General features: G+C 39.4%; 1 protein-coding gene across 4 annotated transcripts in view; it reads right to left on the bottom strand.

Moving 5' to 3' along the window:
• Window positions 1-25,917, bottom strand: part of LOC139468158 (SH2 domain-containing protein 4B-like) — a 229,191-nt gene that overhangs the window by 52,225 nt on the left and 151,049 nt on the right. For all 4 annotated transcript variants that reach the window (XM_071249939.1, XM_071249940.1, XM_071249942.1 and 1 more), the window contains 2 exons: window positions 10,594-10,750; window positions 1,022-1,111 (listed from right to left, as the gene is read on the bottom strand). In XM_071249939.1, coding sequence (XP_071106040.1) covers window positions 1,022-1,111; window positions 10,594-10,750 — 247 coding nt within the window. The remainder of the gene's footprint in view (window positions 1-1,021; window positions 1,112-10,593; window positions 10,751-25,917) is intronic.

Below are 25,917 nucleotides of genomic sequence, written 5' to 3'. Positions count from 1 at the left end.
ACTTTATTCTAAAAAATAAATTGTACAAGAAAATGTGTGAAATTAAAAGAAAGATATATATTATCATCTGACTTTGGAAAAAATAAGAAAGAATTTGTCTGCCACAAAAAAGAACTTTTAGGAGGATGTATTAAACAAAATGTATTCAAGCTCAAAGTTTTAATTAAAAAAAATATCTGTTTGAGCAGCTGAAAATCCCAGCCTCCTTCCCCATATTATCAAATGGTTGGTTCTCACAGCGAGAGATCCAAGGCTCGCTTGTTAATGTGGGAGATGGCCATAAGTCACACTGACGAAACAGATACCTCCTTGTCTCAACACAAGGGACCTTGTTCAACTTTCAGAACTTTGTGGGTTCACAGCTGAGGAGAACATCATTCATACTGTGTTAACCTGTAAGACTGTTACATGCCATCTGGTCAAGTACTCAAGATGGCCGGTGCTGCTGAAGACCAGTGTTCCAGATTCGTCTGATGAAGAACATGCAAAATGGATCTCTGCATTAAGCCTACCCGAGTAACATGTGGAACCCTCAGAGCTTTATGTAACTCCTCCAATCCTTGCTGGCACTCTCATCAAGTGATATTGTATTTATCAGTGGCAACCCTCCGTGTTGTGAGTCAGATACCCAGCCCTCTTTTCAAATGAATGAAATACTGGCAAGTTACTACTTGAAGCTGCACTTGACGGCCTAACGGTCCATAAAGGTCTACCTTCAAAGTTGAAGGACTGTTATTGGAACTTTTTGACGATGTCTTATTTGAAACATTGACAGTGTGTTTACCTCTTTATGATGTTGTTTGAGGGTGGTGCTTAAGGACACACATTTATATTTGGGTTTTTAAAGAGGAAGGAAACAATGGCAGTTCAACCATTATCCCTTTGGATTAGTTAATGTTTATGTTTTTTTTGTTTTAATAACTGCATTGTTTTGGTTGTTGCACCTTTCCTGACTGGCACTGCTCAAAACTGAAAGGGGCAAATATTTGTCTGAACCCTTTCCTCCATTATTTTATCTCACCGTATCAGTAACTCTGTTTCTTCTTTCTGTTTCTCCAACTTCTTCTTTTCATCTTCAAGCTGCCTCTTCCAGTTCTCTTCTTCTTTCTTTCTGTAAAATAAATGTGTCATTCTCCTTAACAACAAGTATGAAGTTCTTACATCTTCCATCAAAACAGTTTCATGAAATACATGTACAATGACATAGGCTAAATCAATTTCTGTTCTTCAACAATAATAAATATACCTGTAAGTGAACTTTAACCAAAAATGATAAAAACAGTGCAAACTCATAAGTACCTCTGTTCTGATCACACCCATTTTCTTTTTGATGCATATAAAAAAATCAGAACAATATTTATAATTGTGTTCTCTCTCTACAAGCAGGGTATCTTAGAAGTTGTATCAGTATTACTAAATATTTAAATATGCTATTGTCAGATTATTGGGAGAAACATACATGTCATATTTCAGCTTGATCAGTCTTGCAGTTTCACAGAAAAATATGTATACCGAGCCAAATGTACATTTTAAATAGTGTGCAGGCATGGACAAAGTGGCAAGGTGAACAAAAGTTCCTCTGACGCCAATATTTTAGTGTATTTTTCAAACAAGTAAAGTTCGGTTTTCAATATTGTAGTACATGTGTGGAATCAAGTCATAAAAATGCAACTGCTACAGAAAAACATGCATTCCATGCAAAAGTTGACTTTTATGCAAGCCCCATGCATTTCACTACCCAAGAACGGGTATAAAAACATGTGCATTAACGGGATTCCATATGCATTGTTTAGCATCGTGCTGACAACAACCACTCAGAAAAACAACAAAATTATTCAACATTACGAAATGCCATGCCTTTCCGAAAATGAGCGTCTGCAAGCCATTGGTATGCTTGAAGTAGGATTGAGTCAACGTGATGTTGCAAGGCAATTTAACGTCCACAGAAACACCATTTGGTGTTTATGGCAACGTTGGCAACAGACGAATGCAGTCAGAGACCATCCTCGGAGTGGCAGGTCACGCGTAACCAATTATCATCAAGACAACTGCATTCGAACAACACACCTACGAAATCGATTCCAGACAGCAAAAGTGACTGCAAGAAGCATCCCTGGCCTTCGGCGAATATCTTCACATACCGTACGTTGTCGCCTCAGATGTGCAGGGATTGTCGCCAGAAGACCCGCCATCCCATTTTGACAGGAAACCACCGTCAAGCATGTCTACAGTGGTGCAGACAGCGTCTACACTGGATGGCCCATCTTCCCGAGGCAAGTGAGTTAACTGACTATAAAAGTCCAGTTTCCACCCTTGCCGAACTAGGCTGGTATTATGGAGTTACATTTTGTCTGGACTAACGAGTCTATGCATAGTCTAGTCAAAATCGCGCACTGAAATCGAAATCCGGTTCGTAAAGTGTCATGCAGATTTCGGTCGACTGCAGGATTTGCAAAGCATGTCTGGACTAACGAGTCTATGCATAGTCTAGTCAAAATCGCGCACTGAAATCGAAATCCGGTTCGTAAAGTGTCATGCAGATTTCGGTCGACTGCAGGATTTGCAAAGCATGTGCACTGCTAACTCGTTGTCAACAGATATTTTCTAAATCTTTTCATGCTTTTAATAAAGGTGCTCACGTGATTTGATGCACTTCGCGATGTGAGATTCGTTTTATCACAATATAGATCTTGATTATCAATCAGATCGTCTTGACTGGGCGCCACCGTTTTCTTTGAAACAAATGCAAGTGATACGAGAGGTTAAATATGATTGGTCAATAGGAGAGGCATAGAGAGGACATAACTCGTAATAGCCACTGGTGGCTCTATGATTGAGCCCAGGAATTCAAGCCTAGTTCTGCAAGGGTGGAAACTGGACTTTTAAAGTCAGTTAACTCTCTTGCCTCGGGAAGATGTGGACGGCCATGCAGTGGGGACAAGTTCTATTCACCGACAAGTCTCGTTTTCACCTCAGCCACAGCGATGGACGGATTCAAGTGTACCGATGTCGAGGTGAACGTTACGTCAATCATTGTGTCATGGAAGAAGATCGGTTCGGGGGCAGTAGTGTTAGGGTATGGGATGGGATTACAGCAAGACAGAGGATAGTGGTAGAGGGAAATCTCAATGGACAGCGCTATCGGCCCTGTTGTTCTAACGTTTTTGCGTTGTCATTGCCCAGGCATTAGCTTTCAACATGACAACGCCCGGCCTCATATTGCTCGATTCGTTCAGGATTCTCTTCAACAAAAACAAAGTGAATCTCATCTTCTGGCCGGCTCGCTCCCCTGATCTCTCACCAATCGAGCACATGTGGGATGAGATGGATCGGCACCTTCAACGTCAACCACGTGTTCCACAGACACTCCAGGAACTTAAAAACAGCGGATATGGACAGATATCCCACAGGACTTTGTGATACGCCTGGTCCATTCCATGAGACGAAGATGTGTTGCTTGCATCGCAACCACATGTGGACACACGCTATTGATTTGTAAATTTTGGCATGTTCATGTTTTTTATGAAATCACTCATTTTCTGAAGTCAGTATGGCCAATTAAACCAAAACACTTACAGGAGTCTTTTATCTGTTGCAAACTGAAATTGTTACAGATTTGGTAAAAAACATAACTTTGCATTAAATCTTATTAATGTCACAGGAACTTTTGTTGTTCAGCATACATAAAATACCAGGGTATGGCCAGTAACAGAATGTTCAAGTCTACTACAAGCTACTTGTTCATCAAATTTCACTACTTTGATTAAGAAGGAGGAGTTGTTTTCGTTGTTGTTGTTTTAAGTGTTTAAGAGGTCTGCCTAAGCAATTTCTTTGGGGCTCATGTGTGTTTAGGGTACACAAATCTATTGCGAGTTTGGTATTCACAGAATTTCTGTTCTTGTATTGATATGATCTTGATTTTCAGATATTGATATAATTTCATTTTTATCTTTGGCTGCTGTTTATATATGTTTGAGTAGCTGTCCATCTCTCAGAAATAGAGTTAGTTTGGTCTTCGCTATTGTATCTCTTGGCTTTAGGAGACCTAATTCTTGTTTTAACCGAGTCCGGGCTAGGGCAGAGTTCTGACATTCCAGTAACAAGTGAGCAATGGATTCAGACTGATTGCAAGATGAACAAACCTTGTCATAGTGCTTTTTGTGACCGAGTCTGAGGTGTGAGATGGCTATTTTGACTTTCCTTTCATTTGAGTATGAGTATGGCTTTTGGTGGATCTTGGGTTGAATTTGGTATAACCATCTGCGGATCTTACTTGCATCCCACTGGGCATGCCATCTTTGGGCAATGAACTAATGAAGGCTTTGATTATGATTTTGATCTCTAGTTTACTGAAGGGAATAGGCTGTATCTCCGCTTTGTCTAGCTTTGCCAATGTGTCTTCTTTTTCATTTCCATAAATATCTATGTGAGAGGGGATTCAACACAGCTCCACCTGTTGCCCTTGGCCCGATAGTTTTGTATATTCGTATAGAATATTATTGACTGTGTTTGGCTTGAAGTTTGAGTTTCTGCTGCTGATGGTTTGAAGTTCACTAAGCAAGTCTGATAGGATGACTGCCTTTGCTTCTGGAAGTTCCTGTATGACTTTGCGTGCATGATGAATTGCCTCCAATTCAACCGTGAATACGGACTGACCATCCGGCAGGCAAACCGAAAGTGCTTGGGGTTTGGAGCTGCGGATATATGGATCCCGTAACCAGCACGGTTGTTGATAGGATTCTTGGATCCATCAATGTATATATGGGCCCAGCTGTCCCAGGTAGTTTGAATTTTAGTGATAGCTACTGATCGTAGTAGGGATGGGGTTTCTTGTTTGGTGACTTCTGATGTTAAAGCAGTGTCAACTGGGAGTTTTTGTAAGTCCAGGGAGGGTGTAACCCTTTGTAGAGACTTTCTGGTGGTTGAATGTCATCACAATTGTGACTTCGGATGAGTTCTTATACCAGCTAATATCCCAGATGGCTTTAGTGAGGGATTTTTCTGAGCTAGGGCTTCATCTTGGGTATTGTCTGTTTAATTGAGCTTTTTTTATTTCATTTTCCAGTCTTAGAATATGCTCTAAACATGAATGACCCTTCCTGAAGCCGCTTTGGTCAGGTTTGATGTGGTTGCCTTTTTCAGGTGATGCATGAGCTTTTTTGTAACCATGGCTTCCATAGCTTTGCACATGTTTGAGGTGAGTGAGATCGGTCGATAAGAGTCTGGAAGGGCTTCGTCTTTCCCTGGCTTTAGAAGCGGGATAACTTCATCATGTTTCCATGCTTTTGGGACTTCGCCTTTGGACCTTATCGTGTTATACAACTCAGCGAGTAAGCTCTTTGTTTGATCAGGTAGGTTTTTCAATATCTCGTAGCTGGTTGTGTCAAGACCAGGTGCAGTACCTTTTCTATGTTGTATCACATCATCAAACTCTGTCACAGTAAATGGTATATTGTACACCAGATGCTTGCTTTGCGGCTGTTTGGATATCTTAAGCATAAGCATTTTTTCCTGTTTGAATTCTTTGCTGCAAAGATCAGGATTATCCAAGTCAATTTCTGAGGATTTGAATGATATACATTCCTTCCTGAATTTGGGCCAATCAGCCTTTGCATACCGGTAGTCCCATGTGGGCTGAGGATTGGGCTGTTCCTCTAATTGTGGTGGACTACCTATGTGGGTGAGTGTAGGCAGGTGATCTCTTCCCCAAGTGTCATCATGGACTCACAATTGGCAATGTGAGGCGAAGTTGTTGGTGGCAATTGTGAGGTCAATTGAACTCCACGTGTTGTGGACTTGGTCATAAAGTGTGGGACTGCCGTTGTCCAGAGTTATGAGATTGTCGTCTTCAACATATTTCTCTACGATTTTGCCATATTTGCATGAATCATTCCTGTCTTCATATAAGGGGCTGTGGGCATTAAAGTCACCAAGGATTATCCCATTTTTTCCTACTATTTGAGCTAGTCTCATTAGCTCTTCTGTGTTTATTTCATTGCTAAACCTGTCGTATATGTTAACTTTGTGTAATTCATGCCATTTGCCAGTTTTAGGGAGATTACTTTGGTTTCAAGGTTTCCTACGTTTGATTCAATATTTTGTTAGGTTCAGCTGTAGTGGACAGGGGGGATTAGTCCTCCTATCATTGTATAACATTTATACTAAGTTATCCTATAATAATTAGATCTACATCAAGTGCTTTTATGAGTTATAATGGTGTAATATTTATACATCATTTCATATAATTATAGTTTAGCAAGTAATACTTATCATCAGGTAAAATGCATATATAAAATATCAGTAGTTTCAGTTATAGCTTTTTAGATAGATGCTAGCCTAAGGTAATGGGAGCGTTTCTTCTAGACATACTATTCAATAAGACAAGTGTTACGTCTACATAGTTTAATAGATTTGAAGCTTTTAGATAAATGCTAGCCTCGAGGTGTCAAGATCCCATCTCCCAGATAAAAGATATGCCTACATAGTCTTACAGATTACCTTGAACTATTTTATTTAAGTAAATCTGTCATCAACTATATTAGAATAACATTCAGCAATAACTTAAAATTTGACTCATTAAGGATTAGCCCCCATACAAGCTCTACTATAGGGCATTAAGGATTAGCCCCAACACAAGCTCATCTATAGTGTCACCATAATCTCTTTCAAAGCATCCAGTAAATATGTCAACAAGATTAGTGCCAGTCCAACAGGATTAACAGGATTAAGTATTCCCCTCTGTCTAGCCATTCATTTAGCATAGGGCACAACCAATCGTGTATCAACCAATCATATTCCATTTTATTGTTCTAATTTTTGTTAAATACATACAGTAACCTCTTGTTAGGACAGAGAAGGGGTTTGACTCTCTTACCAAGCAGACCTCTCTCCCACAGCCCAGAGTGTTGTACCGACTCTCTGTGGCACCCTCAGTTATTTTCTAAGTATATGAAAATTGTTAATTGTTCATGTAAATAAAATTGTGATTAGTCTCCTGTGACTCCGGCTCTTTGCTGACTAGTTCCCCCAAGAAATCCATCACACCATTTGGAAGGTATTGTTCTCACAGAACAGTTCCATGATAATTTGGCGGAGAATCATCGTTTTCGGAACCACGGAGCCCAGGAACTAACTACGACCAGCTACAAGAACCCATTGGAGGACATGTCCAACCGTGATCATCTGATGGAATAACAAGCAAGCTGCATCTAGCTCTGACCTCAACACTGGATTAGAGCCAACCAACTCCTCCAAAGACACCAACAAAGGAAGAAAAAGTCTTCAAATATTGTAAGTAGAGCATTACATTGTTGAATACTTGTCTTTCTTTAATTTAGTACGGTACATACTAATAGGTGTCATTGCAAATATGGAGTCTGGTATGGAAAGTAACTTTGAAAGTGAGATTCCAACAGTGTCTTTAGTTACGCCCCTTGCCAAAAGTGTAATTCAGGCAAAATTTGGCACAAAAACAACAAATTGTTTAGTAGATACAGGGGCATCCATTTGTTGTATTTCGTCTGCTCTTCTTAGCACAGCTTTTGAAAACCTTACTCTTGGAAACTCACCCTTTCCACAGGTTAAAAGTGTTGGCGGCGAATTGCATAAAGTGTTAGGTTCAGTTGTGTTAGATTTTGTCATTGAGGATCAGGAATTTTCTCAAAGATTCCATATTCTGCCTACTCTTCCAGAGGCAGTGATACTAGGTGAAAACTTCCTTGATGACAATGATGCAGTCTTAGATTATAGCTGTCATTCCTTGATACTTAACAACAGCACATCAGATAGGCAATATATCAATTTCATAGCCAATTCAGTGCAAGAGATTAGTGGATTAGCAAAAACAATAGATCAGATTTACATCCCCCCCTCAGAGTGAAATTCATTTCAAAGTTAGACTATCAGAGGTCAAAGAGGATTCCCTCATCCTCATTGAACCCATTGCTTCCCTCACTGCTCATTCTGAAGTAGCAGGTGGTAGAACTGAAGTGAAAGGCAAAACTGCTACATTTAGGCTTATGAATCCCTCCCAAGAAGAAAAGGTTCTTGACAAGGGTACAGTTGTAGGCAAATTTAGTTACATTGACAAAGACTCTGTTTTTGAAATCAACTCTGACCAACCATTCATAAGTACCGTTAACACTGACAATGAGAAGAGAGACAATTACACCAGGGATTATGTTAAAATTGCACAAGAATTAGGATTTGATTTAACAAATACACAACTGACTCCAGACCAACGACACAGACTACTTAGATTTTTGGGACAAAATAGAGACATGTTTTCAATGAGTGTTGCAGATTAAGGAAAGACTGACATGCACCAACATATCATTGACACTGGCGACCAACCACCCGTTAAGTTAAGTGTAGACCATATCGCCAATCTCATCTCCAAAAAGTCACTGAAGAACTTATAGATGATTTTCTGAAGTATGATTTGATCAAGGAGTCTACTTCTATGTATTCAGCTCCCATTATCATAGTCAAGAAACGTGATGGCTCATATAGATTTGTTTGTGACTACAGAAAGTTGAATTCTGTCACTTTACCAATGTCATGGCCTCTTCCTGTTTTTGATGATGTTGTTGATAACATCGCCAATGCACAAGCTAAGATCTTCTCAACTTTAGACCTTGCTAATGGCTTCTTCCAAGTGCCATTACATGAAGATTCAAAGCATAAAACTGCTTTCGTCACCCATCAAGGCCTTTATCAATTCAAACGATTGCCCCAAGGTTTGACAAATTCTCCACTTTGTTTTCAACAACTCATGAGCAAAGTGCTAAGAAAATTGCTTTTTAAGGTTACGCTGATCTACATTGATGATTTCATAATTTACAGCAAAAACTTTGAAGAGCATCTCCAACATTTGGAGCAAGTATTTTACTATCTGAAAAAGGCAAAATTAACACTAAAGCCATCCAAATGCAATTTTGCAACGGACAAAGTTTCTTTTCTGGGTCATGTTTTATCATGTCGAGGTGTTCAAGTTGATGACAAAAAGATTGAAGCAATTAGAACCTTTCCAGTGCCCAAATCACAAAAGCAGATTCGTTCCTTCTTAGGTCTCACAAACTTCTACAGGAAGTATGTGAAAAATTATGCTCACATAGCGCTTCCACTGAATGCTTTGCTAAAGAAGCATTCACCTTGCCTGCATAACTCGGCCACAGCAATGTCTGGTGGATGTGTTGAGATGATGTAGGAGCATGACATCCTCCGTATTCCGGCATCTTAGGTGGTGAATTTTCTATCATTGGAGGTTGGAAATATAGGCTTAAGATGATATTACTCCTCAATGAGTTCCACAAAGGTGTATCCCCTTGTAAAATCACGCTGGGGTGAATCGTCAGACTGATTAACCTCCTCATATAGGTCCGATTCCAACTCAGTTAGCTCCCGGGAGGGATGAATGTTCGTCATAATCCTTACACTCAATATGTTCCCCGTGCGGTTCATCATCAGCTGGTGTCCAGGACTCTGCTTTGAGCAAGGTCTGTGCAGCTTGTGATGACTGCCTGTGTATAACGGAGCCCGGCTGGGTAACCATGGAGTCTGTGCGGTGACAGTACAGTGTCTTAGCTGGGGAGTGTGGCCTTGCTGTACCCTGACGGGACCCAAGCAGAGATCTAGGTTGTATCACGGGAAGGTAAAGCTTGAGAGCTTCTACCCGGGCTGGTCGCTATGGTCAGCTGGCTACCGGGCTGGTCGGTACAGTCGGCTGGGGTAGGCCCTATGGCTGTCCCTCCAGCGGGCTCTTGACTGGAGGACTCTTCTAAGCCAATACTGTCTGCTTCTCAAGCATCTCCATATCTTGGGCTATAGCTGAGAAGCGTGACTCAAACATTGACTCCATCATCTCTTTTTGTTGTTGGAAGAGTTGTTCTATCAAGTCCATAGAGAACACAGGAGATGATTCATTATTCGCCAGAGTAGGTGGTAGGCGCTGAGATGGAGGCAGAGGCTAAGTCAGGGTTAGTAGCCGCAATGACGTTGACTTTCTTCTAAGCTGCTTTTCGTCGTCTAGCTTTAGTCAAAGTTTCAGCTAGCATGGTGAAGGCTTTCTTAGATAGAGTTGAGCACTGGTCGCACCTTGCCTCATTTGTGCATTTTGCCTCTCTGCACCTCCAGCAGTTGTTATGAGGATCTCCCGTCATCATAAAATGAGTAGTGCGAGACTTCATTATGACCTCACAAACATCTCACACCAGCTTTATACTTTCGTGAGTAAGACTATCACTACAATTAGCAGCTATTAATATTTACTTCATGTGTCTGTTTTACATAACTATTGGAACAATCTTAAATTAATGTTACTCTACAAAGTGCTAGATTGTTACAACTATAACAATAGGTGTTGACTCTAGCACACACAAGAAAGAAGTGAGGTTTCCCGCCATTACGCACGTCATAGCTTTGGTTGCTATAGTGCTATATTGGGAACAACTAATTGTGTGTGATTGACAGTGAAGAGGATGTCTGTTGAAAATCTGAAAATTTTAGTTAGTGTGACTGAAGCCAAAATACAGGATTTATGGCAAAGATGTAATAGAGGCAGATGATTCGCAAAAAATAACTAGGATATGTTACCTCATTTCCTGTGCCTCCTTCTCAGCCTGTTGTAAAGCCTTGACTTGAGCTTCTTCATCCAGTAATTGCTGTATAGGTTTATCATTTGCATGATCTCCCATTACCCATACCCATTCTTGTCCATCTTGACCCTGCAAAAACTCCACCTTTTTTCTACCTACAGAAACAGAAGAGTAGACACATCACATATTGTACTTGTAACTTTTTTGAGAGGTTGTGCTGTTAAAAAACAAACAAGAAATTTGTCAGCACTGGAACCAGTCATGAGCTGGACTAAGGGGCGTATGGAACATTACTTCAATGATTTTGGGATGGTAACAAAATATGGAAATACACTGTAATGAGAACATAGGCAATGAGGATCTGAAGGCACTTTGCCAATTCTTGGATGACATATTTTCTTGTCAATAACATTAAACTGGAAATGACACAATTTTGAGGGCCAAAATCATAGGATAGTAAATTCCGTGGCATTAACCCTAAGCGACTGCACAATGACAATTATAGCATTATATAAACTGGCAAAAATCAGTTACAGAACAAAAACAAGCATTACAAAGCTACATTAAGGCTCCACATTCAGCACTAGCTGTGAAATATTTACACCTGGACAAAAATATTGCAACACCCCCTATTTTTCATAGTACATGTACTACAATGTTACCACCCACTGTATTAAATGTGCTTATTCAAACATCAAGTTATGGCAACATCTGCAGCAGTCAAACAGCATGGAGTAAATGAAAGACAATGACAAACTCAGAAAAGCTTTTAACATACATTTATCTGAATTGCAATACAAGGCAGTAAAATGACAAATAATCACATGCTGACCAGTATGGCCGTGTGAGGTTTACATTTTAGTACTGTTACAATCATGGTTCTGATATCCAATACTCAACAAATGACACAAGTTTCAATACCAGAACACAATGTCAGTATCAGGAGTAATCCCTGCAGACCAGGATAACACCATGAAACCCTCAGCCTCATTGACTGTATAAGACATTGAATTTGAGGCCAAGGTAATCTGTTGGCTTTGTCCAATTTGCCAAGACTTTGCACTGGGGGATTCCTCTGATGCCCTTTGTGACCGATAATGTTCCAAACATGCTCAATGGGATTAAGATCAGTCCAGGGAAGCTTTGATAATGCCTCCCCTTGTGCAAGGTGTGGCCTAGCATTGTCGTCCATGAAGACTGAACTTCTCAAGAAAGGGTGGTGAACAAAATGTGTGCAACAACACTGTCTAAGATGATGTCTGTAGTCTATTCAGATTTTGTCTTTGAGAGAATGTAGGAGCATGGTCAAAGTGTAAAGATCAAATGTACTACTACTACTATACTACTACTACTACTACTACTACTACACATTTACCAAAAATATCATTACATTTTGAACAAACATTGGCTAAGTAATAGACAAAACAAGTTTCAAGTTTCATTATGGTTGAAGTGAAAAGGGGCAATTTACAATATTGCAAAAACTCGGAAACATGAGTGTTGACCACTACTGCTGACTACACATGTTCCAAATTTGTTTTCCTTTTGAACAAAATTGACTGAGTAATGTCTATAAATCAAACAACAGTTATCACTGTGTATAATTCTAAGAATACTACCTCTATTACATCATAGCCATAATTCAAGTTCATGCTGACAATGATACCATAAAAGACATCCTTTTCACTGCCAACATATCTAATAATTGTGAGGAAAACCCTGCCCTCCACAGGTAGTGTGACAGTGCATGGGGGAGGCGGGAAACCATCACTTCTGTCAACTCCAAACCATTCTAAACTAGATACAGATATTTGGACAAATGATAAATTTTGTTTGATAATTCCTTTCACTATCCAACATCAATTATATATCCTAGCCAGTATACACCAGAGTATGCATCTCGTATCCCTAGACAGTTGGCATTTGTAAACTAGGAAGACATATATACATTTATACATATCGGAATTAACGGAACTGATGTGCCTAATATTTAGTTCTTCTAGAACCTTCTAGATTAGGCATTTATGATGTCAACTTACTTTCTTATAGCGTCAACTTACTTTCTTATGGCGTCAGTTTGTAGCCTTTATTGTGGTATTTAAGACATATATCATAGTTAACATTTATACTAAGTTATCTTATAATAATTAGATCTACATCAAGTGCTTTTATGAGTTATCATGGTGTAATATTTATACATCATTTCATATAATTATAGTTGAGCAAGTAATAATTATCATTAGGTAAAATGCATATATATAAAATATCAGTAGTTTCAGTTATAGCTTTTTAGATGGTTGCTAGCCTAAGGTAATGGAAGCGCATCTTCTAGACACACTATTCAATAAGACAAGAGTTACGTCTACATAGTTTAATTGATTTGAAGCTTTTAGATAAATGCTAGCCTAAGGTATCAAGATTAAATACATACTGTAGGCAGGTTTTAAGCAGAGAAGATGTCTGCTTGGTAAGAGAGTCAAACCCCTTCTCTGCTTAAAACCTGCCTACAGTTTGTATTTAACAAAAATTTGAACAATAAAAGGAATGTGATTGGTTGATACACGATTGGTTGTGTCCTAAGCTAAATGGATGGCTAGACAGAGGGGAATACTAAATCCTGTTTATCCTGTTGGACTGGCACTAATCTTGTTGACATATTTACTGGATGCTTTGAAAGAGATTAGGGTGTCACTATAGATGAGCTTGTGTGGGGGCTAATCCTTAATGCCCTATAGACGAGCTTGTATGGGGGCTAATCCTTAATGAGTCTTAATTGAAGTAATGTTATTCTAATATACCCCGGTAGGTGATGACAGATATACTTAAATAAATATCCTTTGTCTGGGAGATGGGATCTTGATACCTTAGGCTAGCATTTATCTAAAAGCTTCAAATCTATTAAACTATGTAGACGTAACACTTGTCTTATTGAATAGTGTGTCTAGAAGATGCGCTCCCATTACCTTAGGCTAGCAACCATCTAAAAAGCTATAACTGAAACTACTGATATTTTATATATATGCATTTTACCTAATGATAATTATTACTTGCTAAACTATAATTATATGAAATGATGTATAAATATTACACCATGATAACTCATAAAAGCACTTGATGTAGATCTAATTATTAGATCTACATCAAGTGCTTTTATGAGTTATCATGATGTATTATATGCTGACTAATTCCCCAAGAAAACCAGCACGTCGTTTGGAAGGTATTGTTCACCCAGAACAGTTCCATGATAATTTGGTGGAGCTATCGGGTATGACAGACTTCTTAGTCTGTCCTTTCCTGTACCTCTTTGCAGCATGGCATATGGTTCACAATACTGTAGGAAGTGACAGTCTCTTATTGAAAAGATATACTACCTTCCTGAAGGCCAATCACCAAGAACGAAGAAACGGCCTGTAACAAGAATTGAAGAAAGAACAAGAACCTCTCCGAACAAAAACAAGTTCTCCGATGCCAAACCTTCCCTGCTCAAATATCTTAGCAACACTGCTAAGACTTCCCCTTCAAGATGTCATTCCTGCACACTGCACACGACCAAAGAAAAGAAGTATACACGCCTATCCCACAGAGACCCGACCACAGCCATCTTCATGCAGACCCTGCACAATACAGAAACCGCCTCACGGGCACCTACAAGATGGACACTGTGTACAAGATATCTCATTGGGACTGACAAATTTGTGTTTACTTACATGGACTCAATCAAGGATATATATTGTGTGATTGTTGAATAGTGCAACCAGGTATGTTTAATCAAAGCCAGTATATTAATGCCAAAATGTGTCTTTCAAAAATTCAGTTTTGTATATGTGCAATATACTCCAAATTACATCTTTAGTCAAGCTAGATCTTTGAAGTTATTGTGTAGGGAATCTTTGAAATGTCTCTAGGCCACGCCAGACATATAGATACAGCTAGGGCCCAGACAAACCTAAGCTGTAGGGTTATCGAGTCAAACCTTAAAGCTCGACTCGTAATTTCAAAAATCTAAACGACAAAATTTGTCATTTGTTACAAGTTATTAATGTGCACGGTTTGGTACAAAATTGAATGTATTGTCTAGGACTTTGAATTCAGATTAGGGATATTCTTGGGTGAGCCACCCCCACACAAATGTTTATTGTATGTCAGTATTAAGTAATTAACAGCACAGCAGTATTCAGCATTTCAGAGTTTTGATGTCGGAATTAAGGATTTTTTTTCTTGGGCATCGCACCCACAATATCTGGGCAAGCTCCGTCAAAGGCACGGGAAGAGCACCCATTGTACTTAAAAGGGCAGTAGTACCCACAAGTACCGTTTGAGTCACGCGGTAAAGCTAGACTCCTGGTTTCAAATTTCTTTATGCGAAATATTTGCTGAGATGCTTAATTTGTACTTTTTATGACATTACTCATTATCATTATGCGGTACTGAGTCACTCCTGAATTCAAAGAACCTTCTGTGATATATTTATTGAATCTGTGAAAAGCGGTAATTACCTTGTAGTGAAATTGCACATTACAAAGATCACATGGTTAGTTTTCAAACTGGCACTAATTCAAATTGGCTAGATGATCACTTTCATACCGCCATTGCATACAAATATATTTGTTGCTTAAGGATTTCATGTAACTGATTTTGTTCACATTTGCATGGTTGTTTTCGTTGGTGAAAAAACTCACACATATCAATTTGGACTCATATAAGCTTGGGGTCCAAGCTTCACGTAACGGAGGGAAGTTGTCATGGTGACTGATTTACGACACCCATTGTCTGAAGAACATTTGATTGCAAAGGCTCATTACCCTGGAGCCATGACATCTATATGCCTTGAAACAATTAATTGCTGTTATTTATAAGATGCTAATCCTATTTGTTAATCCCCATTTTTGTGTACATCGACCGTCTGCCATCCTGAACAAGATGTGCAAGTATGTCACTGATGATTTACTGTTTACATTTATATTTATTACTTACTAAATGTCAGGTGACCTTGGCTATATAAGCCTTGGTCCAGAGAGAATAAAGGAGAAAAAAAGGCTTACCCTTAGCCTAGCTAGGGTTAGGCTGGGTGCTCCGGGGCACCTAGACAACAACCACAACCACTATGTGCTGACCTGGCACAAAGTGTCTTTTGTATGTATATATCTACATGTATAAAGTAAAACTGTATATACCTCAAGCCATCGTCTCCAAGTTGTCACTTCCTACTGAGAACCATACGTGGGTCCCTTGCATATATGAGTATGCAAATTATTCATTAATCAACGTCAGACCGACACGCGTTGTTACATATGTCACTACTGGTTCTGAGGTCACTTTCTAAGGTCACTTCTGATTCTGATGATGATTTTTATGATGTCACTTCCTGTTCTCATGTTACTTCCTGACACACTTCTCGTTCAAATGACTTCTATGACATCACTTCTGGTGCTGAGACCAGTTATGACATCACTTGTATTACCACTTCTAGGCTATATTACCTGACTTATTTATTGATAACGTCACTTCCGTTTTGCCTTTGGATTGTGATATTGAATGTATATTTTGACATTAATCCAGTATTGAGGTCTCCTATGATGTCACTTCAGGTAGTAGTACAATGATACTTCCTAGGCAATCATGTATCCCTTTGATCTAGGATTCCAGCATTAGCCAGTGATCAGTTCATTCACTTAGCAGATGGCCAACTTACCTTCAGTTCAGAGGTATTTCTGGAATCTTCGCTTCCCCCAGGTTCCCAAAAGAAGAAGGGTGGCAGGGCTACTTGGAGATAATAACCTGAGCAGCCACCACAGGACCCAGTGAGTATAGTCCTTCCAGATCGGTTTGAATGTGGGATTTCCATTGACAGCTCGCAAACACTTGCTCGATGGATACTGTGTTCCATGAAGCTTCATGAGCTCTGCAACTTTCCCATGTTGGAGTGGATATTTGAACTTGGCTATAGCTCTCTCTTATGGATTTCTTGAGCCATCATGCCCCAGTAACCTTGTTATGTCCTTTTCTGATGAGGGCTTGCATGAGATATATAGTTATTTTCTTTGCGTTACATGGTTATGAGAAGCTGTGATGCAGTATGTCAGAGCTCTGACAGGACGTAGTAGCCTGTCCAGATAATCAGACTTCTTCTTAAGGTAGGTTGTGTGTATTACCTGCACCCGAGGGGGCCATGTGCCAGTGACTGAAATTGAATTCCAGTAGATAGATATTGTGCTTCATCTTGGGGATGGCGGGACCAATGTGTGGGCATGATCTTGTTCTTCCGGGATACGCAATCTGCAAGTAACTTGCTTGCTTCCATCCTGCAGCTCACTAAATCTGCCAAGGGATGTAACCTCCTTCAAAAAAGGCTGTGACCTCGTGTCCCCTTGGTGCTGCATGCTTGGTGTGGCAGAGTTAAATTGAACATTATGAGAGCAGGTATTGTAGACTCCCCTTTAAAATAGGCCGACTCTGTGAGGGACTGGTCATTTATTAACCTTTGGGTCAGGTACCCCTTTCTGATTAAAAGCCCTGTGACAAACCTTGGAGTCAGGTTCCCCTTTCCGATCAAACACCCTGTCACAAACCTTGGAGTCAGGTACCCCTTTCTCATCAAACACCCCATCACAAACCTTGGACTCGGGTACCTCTTTCTGATCAAACACCCCATCACGAACCTTTGGGTCATGTACCCCTCTCTGATCAAACACCCCTTCACAAACCTTGTAGTCAGGTACCCCTTTCTGATCAAACGCCCTGTCACAAACCTTGGAGTCAGGTACCCCTTTCTGATCAAAAGCCCTGTCACAAACCTTGGAGTCAGGTACCCCTTTCTGATCAAACACCACGTCTCAAACCTTGGAGTCAGGTACCCCTTTCTGATCAAACACCCAATCACGAACGTTATGAACCTTAGGGTAAGGTACCCCTTTCCGATCAAACACCCTGTTATGAACCTTAGGGTAAAGTACCACTTTCTGATCAAACACCCTGTCACTAACCTTAGGGTAAGGTAGCCCTTTCTGAACAAACATCCCGTCACTAACCTTAGGGTAAGGTAGCCCTTTCCATTCAAACAACCCGTTATGAACCTTAGGGTAAGGTACCCCTTTCCGATCAAACGCCCTGTCACAAACATTGTAGTCAGGTACCCATTTCTGATCAAAAGCCCTGTCACAAACCTTGGAGTCAGGTTCCCCATTCTCATCAAACGCCCTGTCACAAACCTTGTAGTCAGGTACCCCTTTCTGATCAAACACCCCGTCACAAACGTTATGAACCTTAGGGTAAGGTACCCCTTCCAATCAAACACCCCGTTATGAACCCTGGATAAGGTAGTCCCCTTTCCGATCAAACAGCCTGTTATGAACCTTAGGGTAAGGTACCACCTTTCCGAACAAACACCCTCTCACTAACCTTAGGGTAAGGTACCCCTTTCCGATCAAACACCCCGTCACTAACCTTAGGGTAAGGTACCCCTTTCCAATCAAACAGCCTGTTATGAACCTTAGGGTAAGGTATCACCTTTCCGAACAAACACCCTCTCACTAACCTTAGGGTAAGGTAGCCCTTTCCATTCAAACACCCCGTTATGAACCTTAGGGTTAGGTACCCCTTTCTGATCAAACACCCTCTTATGAACCTTAGGGAAAGGTACCCCTTTCCGATCAAACACCCCATTATGAACCTTAGGGTAAGGTAGCCCATTCTGATCAAACCCCCTGTCACTAACCTTAGGGTAAGGTAGCCCTTTCCGATCAAACATCCTGTTATGAACCTTAGGGTAAGGTACCCCTTTCCGATCAAACACCCTGTTATGAACCTTAGGGTAAGGTACCCCTTTCCGATCAAACACCCCGTTATGAACCTTAGGGTAAGGTTCCCCTTTCCAATCAAACACCCTGTCACTATCCTTAGGGTAAGGAAGCCCTTTCTGATCAAACATCCCGTCACTAACCTTAGGGTAAGGTACCCCTTTCCGATCAAACACCCCGTCACTAACCTTAGGGTAAGGTACCCCATTCCGATCAAACACCCTGTTATGAACCTTAGGGTAAGGTACCCCTTTCCGATCAAACAACCCGCTATGAACCTTAGGGTAAGGTACCCCTTTCTTATCAAACACCCCGTCACTAACCTTATGATAAAGTAACCTTTCTGATCAAACACCCCATCACTAACCTTAGGGTAAGGCACCCTTTTACAAACTTTTGGGTTAGTGGTGAGTAAGGGTATGAGTTAGCTATCACATCTCTTTTCAAGAACTCATGCAATGTAATTTGAGGACAATTTATACAATATGTATCAAGTTTTGAGTTTCCTAGAGTAATGGCTACTGGATATATGCATCAAGGTAAAAACAATTGGTGCTGATCAATTGGTAAGCTATCACTAAACATTTGTGTTAGCAATCATGGTCCCATGCTGAAGTGTTGGCTTATTAGATTGACTGTCATAAGCCTAGATTAGCTTCGAACTGGCAACATGATTTGGATGGAACCTCTTTCATAGCACTACAGTTTGTCAACTATTATTTTGGCATCTGGTTTTTCACAATTAATTTCTATTAAATCACAACCACGCGACAAAAGTTGAAACACTGTCACTGTATTTTCTGGTAAATGTACGTGAAGGAGGTTGTAATTGTTGTCCTAAGTTAATGACTTCAATTCGGCAATCTCCCTTTGTAATGAAACACTGCCACTGTATTTTGTGGCACTAGCAGAATTTATCAGAGCAAAATCCTGTGAATTGTCTCTGTAGTGGCACATCACCGCCTTGATCTTGACTGACTGGAGCTGGTTAAGAGATCGTAGCGGTGGTTACCGTGTTGTTGGTTCCTGGCATCACCCTCAGATTTTTTGTAGAGCTGCCTTAATGTCCGTCTGGACCAGGAAGTGGGCACATTGACACCCATGTCTGTCAGACATTGTCGAATATCAGCTTCTGTCAAATATAGGGAGTTTCTGTTTACATTCCTGTGAGAGGAAGCTGGGCTAGACGCTTCACCATGATCGTCACCATTGTTGTTTTCATGAAGGTCAGAGGTTGTACCCAGGTTAACCCTTCGTGTTGATTGAGATCTGGCTTTAGATCGTTGTCTGTCAGCCATTGTTATGATGAATACAAACAGTTATACCGCATAACACGACAGGATGGCAAAGGATTGTTGTAGATTTCCTTGGATGACGGTGATTGGTAATGAGAGCTGAGAGAACAATGGAAACAGGCTAAACGACACTGCTTACTTACTTACTTAAATTAGGAATTTAACGTGCGCTTTCCAACATATGCGTATTTCGCGCACGGGCCCGTCAGGCCATTTGGTGTTTGGTTGAAAAGGGTATGTCCGAAAAGGTGAGGCAACCTGGGTGGGGCTTTTTAGGGTTGCGTACTTAATTTGGAGAACAAATTTGGAACTTTGAAATATGCCATGCAAAAGGTGGAGACTAAAAGGAGTTTGTGTGTTTTTATAGGTTTAGAACTTTAGGGTTTATTGGCAGCTTGTTTGTTGTACTCTTATTTTCAAATGCAGCCAAGTAGGCCTGTTTTGATTAGATATATACCTCGTGCTTTAAAGGTTTGTAAGTCATTTAGGGGGTTTAGTACAGTTGCATGTGTCTTTTGATTGTTTCAATTTAGTGTGGATTGGAGTGTTGTTCTGTGTTGCTGGTAATGTGTGCAATATAGTATTACATGTTCAGGCGTTTCTTTTAAGTTGCAGTGGGGGCATTTACCGGTTTGGTGTTTTTTAATTTGGTGCAGGTGGGAGTTTAACTTAGTGTGGCCTGTTTGTAGTTTAGTTATTACTCGGTCAATTTTTTCGGTTTTATGATGTTTTTTTTTTTTTTGAGTGGCTTTTGTAGCAGGTGTTTTAGTTTGCAATCAGATTTCTGATAGTTATTTTGCACCTTTTGGAAGATTTTCTCCCTTGTGATACTTTTAATTTTGTTTTTTGATATTGGTTGGTTGATGCTTACTTCTAATTTTAGTGCTGATTTGGCTGCTTTGTCTGCGTGTTTGTTGCCAAACACTCCAACGTGGGCAGGGATCCAAACTATTTCTATGTCTTTACCTTGTTTACTTAGATTGTTGGCGCTTTTAATTATCTGTTGTATTAGTTTTGGGCGCTTTTTTCTGTTTTTGTTTTTTATGGCCTGGAGCCCACTTAATGAGTCTGAAAGGATGAGGGTTTTTTGGTGTCTATTTATTTGATCGCTGTGCAGGGCTGTTACTATCCCCATTGAGGCTCTTGTTGTTAATATAGAAAAACAAAATGACGTCACATCCGTAGTACTGAGCATGCTCTGTAAAAAAATATTGCATTCTGGGATAGAAAATAGTAACTTGATACAGAGAAGAAATGTGATCGTTTACGGACGATTCTGAATGATATATGACAACTGGAAATAAAGGGAAAAACCTTACGTTGGTGACAAATATATACATCTGTTGTGTAGACATTAATGTTAATAATAGGTGAAAGGCTATGTTGATCACTGCACAAACAAAAATATAAAATTAACATAAAATACATGTTATATCTAACGGTGACCTTACATGTGATATCTAACGGTGACCTTACATGTGATATCTAACCGTGATCTTACATGTGATATCTCACGGTGACCTTACATGTTATATCTAACCGTGACCTTACATGTGATAACCAACCGTGACCTTACATGTGATATCTAACCGTGACATTACATGTTATATCTAACTTGTGAAGGTGAAATCAATTCCCTTTGTATTTACTATTAGCAAGTGTTGGATAAGGTGTGTATCAGAGATTGTTGAATAAACATGCTCAGAGTTAAACAAGACTAACCCTAATAAATGTAAACATAGTTAATTGGTGATTTAATTACAGGAAATAGACTTCCACTGACTCACTTATTTTAGAACTGAAAATAAACATTTCTTTTATGGTCATCAATTTGGTGTCACACTGTCTCAACACACAAAATGGTGGTGGAAAGGCTGGAGTTCTACAAGACCAAGCATCATATAAAACAACAACAGAAGACACATTTTCATTGCAAATGTAGGGATTATGTATGCACTGGTGGTGTGCTTCATTTTGGATCATCGTCCGAAGTAAATAACAGGGTGGGGTAGTCAGGCTCACAGATTTGGTTAATTCATGTCATCGTATCCCAATTTCGTAGATTGATGCTCATCACATCAATCACTCGACTTTCTGGTCCAGACTCAATAAAGTACAGACAGCCATCATATAGCTGGAATATTGCTGGAATATTGCTGAGTGTGTTGTTAAACAAACAAACAAACATTCCGGATCACATAAAAGATGGGGTATAAAATTCGCATCAAATTTGAAAGTTTTAAAAGGGGGGTTGCCGTAAAGGCGGGGGGCGCTTGATAGACGGCACTATATGGTAGATATCCATAGTTGAATGGAACCCTAAAAATCCCTGCATACTCTATCATGTGTGTTTCAGTCAATGGACGAAGCATCAGAGTACAAACATTCTGTGTCTGAATCTGAGAAAGTAACGCCTTCTTCACCGTTGGACTTCATAGCATCAAGCTACTCAATCCGAGACTGACACATCAAAGGGGGACATGAGGCACATGCTGCCAGGTGTGCACTGCTGTACTTCTTGTTGACCTCTCTCTGACTGGTTCCTGTGTCTTGGTGAAAGACAAGAATCCAAATAATCCCAAGTGTCTGCCCTGGCATGGTAACCGTAGCACTAACGGTACTCTTCCTCCCACACCTTGTAGCTGCTCTACCAGTATCTACTATTGAATGTTCCTTGGCTGTCAACTTAAACAGGTCCATATCTTGCAGACGAAAAGTCATCTTATCTATCCGTCCATCTGTCCCATGTGGAACTATCTGTGATCCCAGTGGTGAGATGTTTTCCATGGCCCACTCTAGTGGTGAAACCGGGTCCCATGCCTCCTTGGTTCAGCTGTCCGTCCCAGCAAGCTCAATTGAGACAGTATGATCATGAAGATTTCCTCTTGAGACAGTAAACGAGATGACCTGTCAGTAGTACTGTAGAGAGACAGTGGAACCACCAAAAGGTGTGTGCTAATAATGTAGACTTGTTTCTTGGCAGACTCCCTCCTCTTGGACATCATAGTCCATGACTTTTCAAACACCTCTTGAGAAAGAGATTCACAGAAAGAGCACCATGAGGTCTCAGTGCAGTCCACAGGACATATTTCCAACATGCTGTATGTGAATCCCATGTGGGTCTAATTTGCCCACACTTGTTGCACATTAGAGGAGGCAACACCATCTTATACCCATGTAAGTAGCCTCATAAATCCAAACTGCTGCTACTATAACAATAGGAAAGTATGAAATAGTCTTTCTAGCCTGCAGGATAGCTAGAAAGGAGGAGAGGTGTGCATTACTTCAACTTAGATGTAACAGATCATTAGAAAATAAAGGAATCTAAAAAAACTGTAGAAATAGATAAAAGTCAATACTAAGAAAGAAACAAGTAGATTATAAAATAAAAACAGGTACACAATCAGACAAACTTCTCAGTCAAAATTTAACGTTTTGGAGAAAACTTTGGAAAATCCACAAATCAAGTCACATTTCTTGTTCAGTTTCACTGCAGTCATGGTTCAAACATTTCAGTGACCTTCGCTCAGAAAATCAAGCTTATGAGGAAACTAAGGATACATTTTTGATAGTAGTTGAAGAAATGCTGTATGTCACTGAGGGAATTAATTCTGATGTTACTGTTGAGGAAAGTATAAAGGCAATCAATACTCCGAAAGTAGGAAAGACAGCAGGGCATGACAAACTTATAAGTGACTTGTTTAAGAAAGGAAAACTGTATTAACTAGAATACCTGTACACATTGTTGAACTACATTTTTTGAAATGGGATATTCCATAGTGATAGACACTTGGAATAATTCTTCCATTATATATTAGTGGAGATAAAAGATGAAGTTTTGCAGTGTAAGTTTGTAATGGTGTATACAAACTTTATGTTTAATTTGGGTTTTAATGTCAACAATATAAATTCTTAACAATGTTATGAAAAAATGATGCCAATAAATATCCCAGTTTTGATCAAATACTATAGTCTATAAGGTTTTACAGGTCTCAGTCTCCAAAGAAGTAATATTATTTAGTTATATTAGGTTTATTGTTTTGAGAAAATGTTATTATATTTACTAAAATGTCAAGAGATTACTTCTAAATTTGGCCTATAGATGTATCAAAATATATGTACCTAGTGGTTATGAATGATAAGTAGAAGTGTCTTAGAGCTTGACCCATGATCGTATTTATAGGCATGTTGAGCAGAGAAAATAATAAATACAAAACAAACATTGTTTCGGTTCATGTAACATGAACATTTAGCATAAACGCTTCGCGGAAATCAGATCGTGGCATTCGTTTCACATGCAGAAAATGAATTCTGACACGTGATGCACTGCCATCATCAGTTTTGGCTTTTTGTTTGTTCGAGCAAGACACACTTTACCTTCGTGGTCCTTAGAAACGTAAAGTGTGTACTTGTTCCTATAGTTAATTATTCACAGAGTAGGCTTTTCGTTCATTGGGGCAAGACACACTTTACCTTTCGTGGTCTTTAAAGAAACTAGTTGTCGTTGGACCAATATTCCAACCGTAGTTCCCCATATTCATAGGAAGAGAATCATGTTTAGTTCCCCATTAATCGTATAATTTCAAGTGGAGTCAAAATAACGAAAGGTAGACATGTGAATGTAGCCTTCCACTGCGCCACACAGATTGGTAGCAGAGCGTGGTTAGAAACAAGGCATCATTAACAGGTCCTTTCCCAGCCAATCAGAACACAGGTTGGATGGCTTTCATATCACAAGCAAGTGATTACAAAATGTCCTTGTTTTGTCCTGTTTGTCCGAATACAATTACGACCCAGTAGAAATAATCAGGACATTGAGACAATTTGTTATAATTTAATGGACAATATCTTTACGCCAACGTAGTGTCAGTGGCCACCATCATGGTTGGTGGTCATCTCCATTTTTCAAGTGAAATTTACAATCAGTTTCTTTAATCAATTGGTATTGTCCTTATACTGTACAGAGTGTCCGAATAGATTGTACATGATGAACGGACAAAATTTGTGCTAATATCTGATAACCGATTGCTCATTGTTATCTAACTCAATGGATTTTTTTTATAGAACCATGGACATTATGAAAATAGTTGTCACAGGTTATAATATCCCGAAACGCTACATACATATATATTAAAATATTTGATTGTTATAGAGACACGTGACATCGAAAAAGTTTCTTTGTAAAGCTGCATATTGTTGGGATATTGTTCCTTTATGTGGATATTCATGAATACATTCCTCGGACAAGGAAGCTGCCTAAAATTATACATATAATTTCGGTAGGTTGTAATTATGATATTTGCATTTTGTATTCATTCATTTGCTGTAGCATTGAACAGAATCATTTTTGTTCCTCTACATCTTGGTTGGGAAGTTCTTTGATGCGCGGTAGACGTTGTTTTCACAAATCTTTTCCTTTGTAAGCTTGTATATGTTACAGTCAATGTGTAAAATGTGATTCACTCAGGCAATTTATAAAATGTCTAAATATTTCAGGCATTTTACATCTGTCCATTTATTTAACAGACTGACTAAAAATGATTAAGATGTTTAAAAGGGCTTAAAAACATTACAATAGATGTTCTTTTAATCCTAACATTTTCTGTCACTTGGTGATGATATTAAACAGAAAAATGTTTGGAATTCATTACCATAATACAGATGGACATATTTTTCAGTCAGTTTGTAAAATAACGGAATGTTCAGGCGTTTGATCAATTTCCTAAGTGAAAATCTTACACAATTTGACTGTAAAAATATACACACAATAATATAAGCAATGCTCAGGTGAAAAATTTCTTTGTGTTGCAAGTCAAAATAGTGTAAACCAAAATCGCACAATTACCAAGCAAGTGACTTATCAAAACTTTGTCCTCATTACCGATGCTACCCACAAAGATACCTCCATTTCCTTATTAATTCCCAAACTGTATTTCATTTTGTTGATCAATGTGACCATACACCCTCATATTATCAATAAAAGTGACAAAAGCGCTTACGAATTGCACAGCACAGGTTGCGAACTAGTCTAGGTTTCTGCTATATCATCCGGATACTCACAGGGAAAACACAATAACAAAGGCAACAACCAGTCCCGGGGAATTGCTAAAGATCAGTGCCCCTTTTAATAATCATTATTTAAACTTGGGACTGCAAATAGATATTGGTTGCTGGCATAACACTGAGAAAAATGAAGACAGAATATGTACATTCTGCAACATTAATATTGTC

Source organism: Haliotis cracherodii, unplaced genomic scaffold (assembly GCF_022045235.1).
Source record: "Haliotis cracherodii isolate W230 unplaced genomic scaffold, xgHalCrac1.p SCAF_2, whole genome shotgun sequence".
NCBI classification, from domain to species: Eukaryota; Metazoa; Mollusca; class Gastropoda; order Lepetellida; family Haliotidae; genus Haliotis; species Haliotis cracherodii.
This window is presented reverse-complemented; position numbering and strand designations above follow the sequence as displayed.